Here is a 12,958-nt window from a genome sequence, read left to right as displayed (position 1 = left end):
TTTACAAGAATACTCAGTAAATAGTTATATTCAATATATTTCTAAGAATTCTTTGCCGTTGGGTTCGCTCGAAGACGAAGTGTCGATCAGCGTCACGCTGCTAAATGCAGCATTACAGAAACAATGTAGTGCTGTTCAACTCTACATCGAAAAGAAAGCGAATGGTGGTCTGGAAATATGCAATGCAAAAGAAAAGTAGAAAGTAAAGTCAAATGCTGAAAGATGTCACAATTTTAGCGTAAGGCTCCGCATATGGAACCACAAATCAAGTAATTATCGTGCATTCACTTTATGAAGACAATAGTTGTAACTTATAATTATATAATCATAATTTATGTTTCATAGACAACTTTTGTGTTAGAATACAAAGTATTAGCCTTCTTTACACAAGGTGATATATATTCTAGTTCATACGAAAGCTTCAGTCGTCTATGATAAACACGATTTGAAGTAATTTGGGATAATTGGATGGTGAAGTAATGCCGATTTAATCTGCAAATGTAATCTCATTTGCTTTTCTTTTTACATTACATACTTGTTTTTATGAGTAATTTGTATTATTGCAACTTTCACTATCTGGCACCTAACACTTTTGAGAAATTTAAAAATGTGAAAATCCAATTATCCCAAATTAGTTCCAATCGTGTTGATAATATAAGACATGCACAAGTTACGTCTGCAAGTCCAAAAACACAGGGCGTTTCGACATGTTTTAGAGAGTAGAACATAAAATGTACTTTAAAATCACAACAAATTAACCTGAAAATAAATGAAAACGTAGTTGATAGAGATTTATCAGCGGGAATCGTGTATATTTTTAATTTTACTGCTTATAATATGGCCCTTTGTTCGTGATTATCAGTATATATTGATGTAGATGTGACCTTAAAATTGCGTTTTCTATTTACAAGAAGTCGAATGCTTTTTTTCTTATCAAAAAGCTCAAATTGCTTCGCCTGCGGAATTCAAATTAAGCTGCAAAACTGTTTTAAGAGTGCATGGAGATTCTTCCTACCTCCATGTAGAGTGTAAGCACATCATTTACGTGTTCTACCCGGTTCAACGCTTTTCATGTGAATTCAGTTTCTCGTTTCGAATAGATTGACCAGCCTATGACTCAGCAGGAGGTCTAAGCATAACGATTATGTAAATTAACTTACCATCTGTAATTTCTTGTGCTAAATCATAAAGTGTTTTAGTGAATGAATCACTCCGATTTTCATCTGTTGGCATTTGTTCAAAGTTATCCCGTGAAGCTTCTACACCACTTTGAAGCTGATCAGATGAAACCCCTGTCACAAATAGATTAAGAAACAACAACAAGTCAGCATTAGTACGGTAAGGCTTCATTGAGAAATGAACCGTAAATACTGTAAAAGAATCATAATTATATCACCATGCCCTGTCCGTCGCATTTTAATTTGTCAAGCTGAACCACGTGACTGACCACAAAACACAGTAATAGTTTGTTCACATGCCCGTGAATATGAATAATAATATGAACATCGTAACTTTACAGCTAAAACGTAAATTGTGATTTCTATCAAGATCATAATCAATCACAAAACAAGATGAAACACTTGTGGGCCAACATTGGACACTTTAGACTAATCACATGTCATTTCAAACACGGCAGTTTGAGTTTACCGTAAGCAATGAGTTGATTGTATTGTTAAACATTAGCAGTACAAGTCTTTTCAACAACATATCAGATGAGCATAGCTAATTCCGGCGACGGCATATCTGAGTATCATGTTTTTCTTTTGTACAATGTCTTGTAAATGTAACACTGTCATGTATTCAATGAATTACACCGACCTTCATAATTGGATGGAATCCTTTGACTGGTAGGATTGTACTGTCTTTGATAATCTAATCCAGCTTGAATTCCTCTTTCCAATTTATTAGATAAAACTCCTGTCAAAAATGTAAAAGAAGACATTGTGGCCAGAGTTTATATTTATATGCAAAATTTACGATTCTAAAGTTAAGCAAAACTATCGGAAATCCAAAATTCGCTAAATTGATTCAAGATGTACAGGCCACTTTTTTTCAATGAAAATGCCCATTATCAGTATCTGTAGCTACCTACAACTCGTTAATAAATAAAACTATCATTTATACACATTCATCATTGACATGGCAAACTGAATGAGAATCTCGTATTAATGACTTCACGATCTACATTTACCTTGGGTCATTTGTGTAGGCCTATCAGATTGTCTTGTATTCAGCGAATGAATGTCACTTTCAGAAATCGATGAGATCGTCTGGGGTACAGGAGAGTGTTGTCCTTGATAACCATGCATAGCTTGAATTTCTCTTCCCGTTTGAGCTGGATGTGATGACATCGCTGTAAAATATATATACAGTTTGAGGACTGCACTATCTGAGCAAAGAATTTCCGTCTTTATTCATGGGACACAGCCGAAATGACAGAATTCGCCATTGGCATATTTTATTCGACTTACACTTTTGACAAGTCCAAGTAGTGTTATCGTACATGTATGGTTTCCAATGCAAGAGGTTACTTTGGCCAATCCTTTGAAATTCTTAAAGTCACAAACTGATCATGAAGATTGAATATAAGTAATTTCATGCTAAGGTGACAGCAGATCGTGACTGATTGTTGGAATCATCGCCGGTAATATCCGACACACTTAATATTAATTAAGTCATATGTACCAGTTTATTCACAAGCTTGTGCAGTGACTGTCAGAGACAGAGTACATCTGAATACCATGAATTATATCGTGAAAGCTATCATACCCTGTGTACTTTGTGGTGGAAAATTGTACTGTTGTGCACTGTACGGAGCATTCTGACTTTCATGATAGGACGGAAACTCTTGTGTTGCAGCGTAGCGTTGTCTCTGATCTTGCAAAGCGTGAGTTCCTCCTCTCGTTGGGTGAGATGAGACCGCTGTATATCAACACCAAACATGAGTATGTTAAGTTTCTTTGTAATTTGCGAAATGATGTATGACAATTGTATTTAATCTATTTTAATATCAGTTCTACCACCTCTGCACCCTGCACGCCAGTAACTTTACCGTGTGATCTAATATGTTTCGCCATCGACTACATGTTTTATCGCTCTAAGTATGTGAATCAATATTTTTCTAGACGTGTGTATATTATTTTACCTTGTGTTATTTGTAATGGCAAGTTAGACCGTCGTACAATGACCGAATCACGCCGACGTTCATGAGGGACTGGTCAGTTTCTTCAGCCGGGGGGGGGGGCGGTGGATTCATGGGGGGGGTCACCCTGTTTTTGACTTTGGTGATAGGGGGGGTCACCATGTTTTTGAAATGCCCAATAGGGGGGGTCAGTGTGTTTTTGAATTTTGAAACAGGCTCATCATTGCCTAAAATGCTAGTGTCAGCCACAAAATTCATCATTCAGTTGTATTTTTCGGCGCGCCCTTCGGGCGCGTAACTTTAATAATCAGTCATATTTTTCAGCACGCCCAACTTTAACATATCAAGCATACATACATCAGAGATATCTGTATGTTCAATATTTTTCAGCGTGCTCTTCAAGCTCATTACTTTAATATATCATACATCTTTCAGCATGCCCTTCAGGTGCATGACTTTAATATACAAGGCATATATATCAGAGATATCAGGATGTTTCATATTTTTTGGCGCGCCCTTCAGGCGCCATACTTTCAGAGATATCTTGATGTTTGCTAAGTGAAAGTGTACCATTATGAAATCTGCATTTCATATGAAAAGGATGACAAATTCCTGATACTTTTCTGTTCTCTCTGTGAGAATTCAGTATGAGAAAGCAACATGCACAAATATTTCACATATATATTTGATACAGTGACTTATTTTAGAGATAGAAAAATGACAAGATATCTTTCCTTCTCATTGATGCAATTATTTTCCTTTGTTTCATAGGTTTTCTGTAGAAAGATGCTTTTTTATGAACAAAATAACAGTTAAAAAAGGCAGTTTTGTCATTATTAGCTGTGCTTTTATGGTTTCAATGTTACACAAGAAAAGGTCCTCTCAGACACTGTACACATCAGATTTGGCTAAAAAAGCTCTCTATGGCTCCTCAGTAGATTAATTGGATGGTTGGCAAGTCTTAACACCCATCAAAGTTTTTGATTCACTGCTTTTTCCTCTTTGATATTAATGATTGACATCCATTTCTGTACAACAGTTCAGGACATCTGGTTAAGCAGAGAAAGTGTGAAATACATTCACAGCTCATTCAAAATAGAGCTCATTCAAAATGTACTGTATTTAAACTTTAAGATTGACACTTTGAAATTCCTATCTTACAACTGACATGTCAACAATTTCACTAAAACATAGAATGACTATTTTAAAATATAAATATATGTAAAATGTAAAATATATATATATATATATATATATATATATATATATATATATATATATATATATATATATATATATATAATTATGTCCATCTTTTGTTTTACCTTTGTCGCGCCCGGGGGGGGTCACCCTGTTTTAGAAATTTGGAATAGGGGGGGTCACCCTGTTTTCAAAATTTGGAATAGGGGGGGTCAGCCACTTTTTGACGTCGGCAAAAAATAATCCACCGGCCCCCCCCCAGGCCGAGAAACTGACCAGTCCCTTACTGGATGGAACACTTTGATATGCTGAATAGCGTTGACTTTGATAATCTTGTCTTGCAGCAGTTTGAATTCCTGTTCTCCTTGGTTCAGATGAGACCACTGTTGAGGATGTAAAATAGAGGGCGTGTTCCTAGCTTGTATATAACTTGTGAATTGCAAAATATGACGAGTGAATTTTTTCGTGCATAAGGCACTGCCGACCATGATGAATTGAAAGTCGGCTTTAAAAATGGTAGTCCTCAGTCCCTTGATGTTCGCGTAAGTATTTGTTAATATTAACCATAAAAGTAATTTGAGTCCTTCTAAAGTCCTTTTAGAGTTGTGTTATTCAATTTGCTAAGTGATAAACTGAGAAAAGAACTACCTATATACATATTAGTCTAATAACCTGTGGACATTTATGACGGCTTTCCAACGTCCGGTCTCATCCCCGAATGATTTGAATTTCAATCACGGTAGTATTAAATCTATCATTTTCGATTTTAAAGAGGACTTAACTTTGACCAGAGTGTTTACGGCATTCCAAAAATAAGAACGAAACATCAAGAAAGCAAAAGATTCCCCCTCCGCTTTCTTAAAATAAATCATTAAGTCATCTATACCAGTTATTCACAAGCTTGTGCAGTGACTGTGAGAGACAGAGTACATCTGAATACTATGAATTATACCGTGAAAACTATCATACCCTGTGTACTTTGTGGTGGAAAATTGTACTGTTGTGCACTGTTGGGAGCATTCTGACTTTCATGATAGGATGGAAACTCTTGTGTTGCAGCGTAGCGTTGTCTCTGATCTTGCAAAGCGTGAGTTCCTCCTCTCGTTGGGTGAGATGAGACCGCTGTATATCAACACCAAACATGAGTATGTTAAGTTTCTTTGTAGTTTGCCAAATAATGTATAGCAAATGTACTTACTCTAGTTACTTTTTAATATCAGTTCTACTGCACCTCTACTCCCTGCATGCCAGTAACTGTACTGTGTGATCTAATATGTTTCACCATCGATTACATTGACAACTATTACAAATTACAAGATCGTTCATAGAACACAATTCACATATTTTATCGCTCCTAGGATGGCTCTGCATGGTGAAGTCTCAATGTTAAAGTTTTTATGCAAATGCAAATGAGAACTACCTCAGGTCTAATCATGTGCTTCTGAAACGGGGGAAGTTTACCCTTTTTTGAATGAACAGCACTTAACAGTTTGACTGCAAAAAAACTTTATTATTGATAAAAAGTTTGCTCTCGACCGAGTTTTATGACAAGCATTGCAAACTGCATTGACGATATACTGAGTATCGTGAATTTATTATGTACATTAACTTACCTTGTGTAATTTGTGGGTTATTCATTACTGGATTTAACGAAGGAATCTCATTTTCATGACCAAATGATGGCAGCCCTTGGGTTGCTTGATAGTGTTGTCTTTGATAATATTGCCCAGCTTGAACTCCTCTTCCCGTTGGATCAGATGAGAATCCTGCAAAAATGTACAATAAGGGAAGTATCTTGAATTTTCATGCAATCAACGTATCGGGACCAGTTCTCCACCCTATTTCATTTGTTCATAATTAGGCTGCATGAATTCTTTGCTCGCTCATTCTTGTTTCTGTTCGAAAACAACCAGAAGTGGCAGAGGAAAAACGAGTGGTACATCTCTGCTGTGTACATGTAATTTTCAACAAAAAATGGATTGAAAATATTCCCTATTGTTTCCTTTTAATTCTGCTTGAAAACAACCAAAACAGACAGATAGAATGAGAACAACCAGAGGTCTGACTGAGCTGACGTTCATCTGTAATCATTTATCAAAAAATTAGCTAAATACTTTTTGTTTGTAACGATAAGCGCTAGCAATGACACCAAGGACGCCAGCAATTTCAACCATCTTAAAACACATTTTCGTTTATAGAAACTTCATTCACCAACTACGAAATGATAAGCATCTAAGTATTATGACATATACTATGTACATTATCTTACCACGAGGTATTTGTCCTGATTGCCGTGTAGTGGACGAATTACCTGTAATCTTTCAGTATGCAAAGGAGTCCTTTGGGTTTCAAGTTGTATGGTGTGATCACGCCGAGCTTGAACTCCACTTCCAATGGGATTGTGTAAGGGACGGACCATTAGATCTTGGGAGGGGGGTGGTCAAAAACAGAAAAAAAAAATTTTCAGAGCAGAGAGTTAGGGAAAAAAAATCTTCAAACTAGTTTGCAAAATAAAAAAAAAAATAAATAAGAAGACAAAGGGTAAAAAAAAATCTGCAAAAGTCTTTAAAATTTTGAATTTTTTTTAGATTTACCGACAGTAAGCAACTTTCTGTATTTTTAATACATCCTCCCGGCACATTTTTAATTTTAATTTATACATTTAGAGTGACTGTATCCCTTATACTGGAAGTTGTGATTATCTTATCTTTTCAGGACTTTTGTATTCTGATCACTTGAAAATTATGAAATTATAGAGCCTGTTTTCTACTTGTTTCCTGCGTACAAACCAAGCAGGTACACTAGGTAAAACATTGAAACTATGGTATGGTTGTCAAGACAGAAAGTTGTATTTGCCTTTTAAGATCAAGGTAAACAGATGCAGGCCACATCAGTTTCATTTTTTTCACAGCATTTTATTACAATGATGAATGCAAGAATGGGTGAACAAGTAGAAACACGTCAATAATGATAAAACAACATATCAAGTCATTATGTATTATTTTGCTTTTAAAAAGGCATTTTCAATTCTTTTTTCTCAAAAAACAGCCTCAAATAACAACAGCAACACATGTTTTAACATTCAACAATACACTACGTAGAATGCCATCTATCCAACAAATCCCAACACAAAAACACATAAAAGGGTTGAACTTTGAAAGTTTCTCGATAGCAAATACTGAATAAATCTGCATGGTTAATCGTTTTTGTGTAGCAAATTTCAAAGAAATTGGACAAGCCCTTTCAGAGAATACAGATTTTTGACCATGAATGGCATAAATTGCCCTAAAAAGACAAATATTGAAATTTCAACACATCTATACACATCCAATCAATTTGGACATGCTGCTACAGAGAAATAGATGTTTTGATCAAAAAAAGGGCAACAATTGCTCTAAAAACACAAATATGCAAATTTCACTATATTATTTAGCTTATTTTAGCTTCTCAGCTTGTCAAAATCAATTGTAAATCATGAGATATGCATGATGTTTGGTGGGGTGAATGTAGGCATTTCACCACGCAGTAGAAAGGGAAGCCAGGAAACCAAATAGTCAATTTTCAAAACTATACGAAGCTACTGAGGAGCAAGAAGACCATGTTTCAGAGGAAGATGTGTAATCCGAAAAAAATGCTCCCAAAGTGCCACCAAATAACACCATTTTTATCTCTATTTTTCAAAAGCTCCAACAGCAGGAGGGGGGACACCCCCTCCTGACCACCCCCGCAAAAATACTCCCAAAGTGCCACCAAATAACACCATTTTAATCTCTATTTTTCAAAAGCTCCAACAGCAGGAGGGGGACACCCCCCTTCTAACCTCCCCCGGCAAAAATACTCCCCAATGTGCCACCAAATAACCCATTTTAATCTCTATTTTTCAAAAGCTCCAACAGCAGCAGGGGGACACCCCTCTCCTGACCTCTTCCCAGTGACCGCTTGCGTGGCCGCTTGTGGTGCTTGGCACCACATGTTTGCCCTTCAGACAGCGACGAAAGAAAAAAAAATTATAAATCTGAAAATTTACTCTGAAAAAACAATTTGCACAGCTAATCTCAATTGGAAAAAAAAATTTCAGAAATTTACAATAGTAAAAATAATTTTCACAATTTCATTGTGACCACCCCCCCCTCCAAGGTCTAATGGGCCATCCCTAAATGCTCTTAAAAGTAAAAACAACTATTGTGAGTATATATTGCTAAATTGGTATGGATTTGATGGATCACAACTGAAACACTGAAGTCACCTCCGATTTCTCAAGGATGTAATCAATCAAATAAATACTATTTAGAGACGAGGCTATAATTGACACTTGCTGAGAAAAAATAACATTCATAAGAAGTGGGCTATTCCATTTTGACATGGGGTGGTCTGCATATAAAATTCATTTAAGTTACAATGAGAGCCCCCTTTTGCTTTTTCGTTGGTTTGGGCAGCCAGTGTATGCGTACTTTTTGTTGTTTTAATATCAAATCAATGATCTATAGTGAGTGTCAATTTAATCACTCGTTGCATTGTAATTCAACTGTTACGCTAATTCTATTCACCAATGAATGCTGTGACTAGTAAATTGAAGTGATAGCACGTATGAGAATCAATATTTTTACATATGTGTATATATTATTTTACCTTGTGTTATTTGTAATGGTAAGTTACCTTGTCGTGTATTGAAGGAATAACTCCGACGTTCAAATTGGATGGACCACTTTGGTGTTCAGGATAGTGTTGGGTATGATAATCTTGCTGTGAAGCAGCTTGACTTCCTGTTCCCATTGGATTAGATGAAACCGCTGTCCAATACGTAAAATAGAGGGCGTGCCCCTAACTTGTATACAACTTGTGAATTGGAAAATATGACGAGTGAATTTGAACATTTATTTTTTTGCATAAAGCACTGCTGAACATGATGAAATTGAAAGTCGGCCTTAAAATGGTAATCCTTGGTGTACACGTAAGTATTTGTTAATATTAAGCATAAAAATGATTTGAGTTTCCATCCCATTTCATTTGTACATAACTAGGCTGCATGAATTCTTTGTTCACTCATCCTTGTTTGTGTTTGAAAACAACCTGAAATATCAGAGAAAACGAGTGGTACGTCTCCGCTGTGTACCTGTCAATGTGAAAATGTTGCCTATTGTTTCTCTTTAATTCTGCTTAAAAACAACCTGAATAGAGAATGAGAACAGTTAGAGGTCTGACAGTGCTTATGTCCATGTCTTATGATTTATCAAAAAAGAAGCTAAAATATTTTTGTTTGTAACGATTAGCAGTGACACCAAGGACGCCAGCAATTGTCATTGATACAATCTTCATTCAGCAACTACGAAATGACTAGCATAAACATATCTAAGTATCGTGACTTATACTATGTACATTATCATACCATGAGGCATTTGTCCTGACTGCCGTGTATTGGACGGATTATCCAGTAGGCTTTCATAATGCGATGGAGTCGTTCGGGTTTGATCTTGTCTGGTGTGATCTGGCAAAGCTTGAACTCCACTTCCGATGGGATTGCGTGAATGCTCTTTAAAATGTAAAAACAACTATTGTGAGTATATTGCTAAATTTGTATGGACTTTGATTGGATCACAAAATGAAACATTGGAGTCACCTCCGATTTCTCAAGGATGTAATCAGTCAAATAAATACTATTTAGAGACGAGACTATATTGACACTTGAAAATAACATTCATAAGGGATGGGCCATTCCATTTTGACATGGGGTGTCTGCATTATAAAATTCATTTTAATTAAATTGAAAGCCTCATTTTGCTTTTTCGTAGGTTTGGGCAGCCAGTGTATGCATACTTTTTGTTGTTTTAATATCAAATCAATGATCTATAGTGAGTGTCAATTTAATCACTCGTTGCATTGTAATTCAACTGTTACGTTAATTCTATTCACCAATGAATGCTGTGACTAGTAAATTGAAGTGATAGCACGTATGAGAATCAATATTTTATAGATATCAAACTCTGGATGACACAAACATGCTACAACTCAACGACTCAAAAACAGAGGTCATTCTCATTCGTTCGAAGTTCGACATTCTCAAAATCCTGTCAGCCAAATCACCATTGGCTCAAATGTTATTACGTCAGTCAAATCAGCCCGGAATGTTGAAGTTATCTTTGACAATACCCATATGTTTCACAAGCATATCCAAACAACCTGCCAGTCAATTTATGCTCATCTACGTCGAATCGGATCCATCAGGAAATATCTGAGCAAGGAAACTTGTCAGGTATTAATACATGCTGTACTGTCGTCAAAATTGGATTATTGTAACTCACTTCTATACGGTCTCCCAGATCCAATATCGGGCTGCTTCAACGAGCTCAAAATACCGCAGCCAGAATCGTCACCCGTTCAAGAAGAACAGATCACTATCACCCACAGTACTTCGCAGTCTTCATTGGTTGCCAGTTCAGTACAGACTTGACTACAAAATTATCCTGCTAACTTACAAAGCTCTCAACGGTCTGACCCCCGTCTACATTCAGGATCTGATCAAGCCATATAAACCCGTCGTTCACTACGCTCCAACTTTAAGAACCTGCTGTGTGTACCCAACTACAGACTTAAAACGTATGGTGGACGTGCTTTCTCCATCACAGCACCACAACTCTGGAATGCTTTACCTTCTGACATTCGACAGGCCCAAAGTGTTAACATTTTTAAACAAAAACTCAAGACTTATTTATTTGCCAAAGCGCATGAACACTGATGTTAAAAACTCAGCGCCTTTGAAAATAACATGGTTATTGATCCTGGCGCTTTATAAATGTTTTTGATTGATTGATTGATTGATTGATTGATTGATTTGTGTATATTATTTTACCTTGTGTTATTTGTAATGGTAAGTTACCTTGTCGTGTATTGAAGGAATAACTCCGACGTTCATAATTGAATGGAACACTTTGGTGTTCAGGATAGTGTTGGGTATGATAATCTTGCTGTGAAGCGGCTTGACTTCCTGTTCCCATTGGATCAGATGAAACCGCTGTCGAAAACGTAAAATAGAGGGCGTGTCCATAGCTTGTATACAACTTGTGAATTGGAAAATATGACGAGTTAATGTGTACTTTTATTTTCGTGCATAAGACACTGCCGAACATGATGAAATAGAAAGTCGCCTTTAAAATGGTAATACTTGGTGTTCACGTTAGTATTTGTTAATATCAACCATAAAATTGATTTGAGTCCTTCTAAAGTCCTTTTAGAGTTGTGTTATTCAATTTGCAAAGGATAAACTTAGAAAAGGACTACCCTGTTAATAACATATTCTACTTACTTTGTTGACCTTTATGACGGCTTTTCAACGTCTGGCTTGATTCCTAAATGATTTGTATCTACATCATGGTATTATTGTAAATCTATGATTTCCAGTACCAAAGAGGATTTAACTTTGGCCAGACTATTTGAAGCATTCCAAAAATAAGGACGAAACATCAAGAAAGCAAAAGGTTTCTATTCTGCTTTCTTAACATTTGCGGATTATTCTCAAGAAGCAATTATAAATTATGTTTGGAATTGCAAGCAGTAGGAAAGTCGACGCTAACGCATGAACTCAGCTACAGTCCTAAATAAAATTGTCTTTTTAAAAAATATTATTAATGACCAGGTTCGATGAGTTCCATTGCTCTTTGAAGTTACAGCCTATCATGACTTACCATAAGTACTTTGCTGTTGAAAGTCTGTCTGTCTTGCATGTAACAATCATTCCCGCTTTCATAATTTGATGAAATCGTGTGAGTTGAAGGATTTTGTTGTCTTTGATAGTCTTGCAAAGCTGGAATTCTGCTTCCTGTCAGATGAGATGAGACCCCTGATAAAAAATATACAATAGATGAAATTTGCTAGGTTTTCATAAAATGGGCGGACTGCTAGTGGTCCAAGAAATCGAAAAACAAACAAACAAAAAAAAGTATACATTAAGGTCTGTATAATAAATTAGCGGAGGAATTTTGTATCACTTTTCTAAGCCATTTATGCATTCAATTACTATATTTTAATAAATTAGAATCAAGAATCGAATTTCATTTCACTCAAATCGAATTCAACGGTTATTATCAGTCTCAATGGATGAATCCACCTTTAATTGTGTCACTTCATTGTCACTATTTGCTACTGTCACTTTTAACTCTTCAAAATTCAGTAAATCCATAATATTTTCGGTACGATAAAAGAAAGTTCTTAAAAGACTGATGAAAGGGATACTTTTTATGACTGCAATCAATACCTTGGACAATGAGATAAATGTACGGATCAAAAAGTCCACAAGAAGTTACTTGAGAGGGTTACTTACTTAACCATGTCCGATATATATATATATATATATATATATATATATATATATATATATATATATATATATATATATATATATATATATATATATTTTATATATATATATTTTATATATATATATATATATATATATATATATATATATATATATATATATATATATATATATATATATATATATATATAATAATATTTCCCGTCAAGGAAACCTAATATATATATTAACAATGTAACTTACAAATCTTGAACTTTATAAATGTTGTGATTAGTCGATCAGTGTCGAGTAACTACATTTTTAGA

General features: G+C 35.4%; 2 protein-coding genes across 4 annotated transcripts in view; both read right to left on the bottom strand.

The window, feature by feature from the left end:
- Positions 1-6,006, bottom strand: part of LOC139115135 (uncharacterized) — a 133,248-nt gene extending 127,242 nt beyond the window's left edge. For all 3 annotated transcript variants that reach the window (XM_070677041.1, XM_070677038.1, XM_070677040.1), the window contains exon 1: positions 5,956-6,006. In XM_070677041.1, coding sequence (XP_070533142.1) covers positions 5,956-5,980 — 25 coding nt within the window. In that variant the 5' untranslated portion in view covers positions 5,981-6,006. The remainder of the gene's footprint in view (positions 1-5,955) is intronic.
- Positions 6,007-9,009: 3,003 nt separating this feature from the next.
- Positions 9,010-12,059, bottom strand: LOC139115134 (uncharacterized). The gene is made up of 4 exons (XM_070677037.1): positions 12,022-12,059; positions 11,217-11,351; positions 9,729-9,872; positions 9,010-9,132 (listed from the first exon to the last, which is right to left on the bottom strand). Exons 1-4 carry the CDS (start codon positions 12,022-12,024, stop codon positions 9,031-9,033), a joined length of 384 nt encoding a protein of 127 aa, XP_070533138.1. The 5' UTR covers positions 12,025-12,059; the 3' UTR covers positions 9,010-9,030.
- Positions 12,060-12,958: the final 899 nt, after the last annotated feature.

The sequence above is a fragment of the Ptychodera flava genome, chromosome 17 (assembly GCF_041260155.1).
Source record: "Ptychodera flava strain L36383 chromosome 17, AS_Pfla_20210202, whole genome shotgun sequence".
NCBI classification, from domain to species: Eukaryota; Metazoa; Hemichordata; class Enteropneusta; family Ptychoderidae; genus Ptychodera; species Ptychodera flava.
The sequence above is the reverse complement of the archived record's forward strand: the minus strand, read 5'-3'. Positions and strand labels throughout refer to the sequence as shown.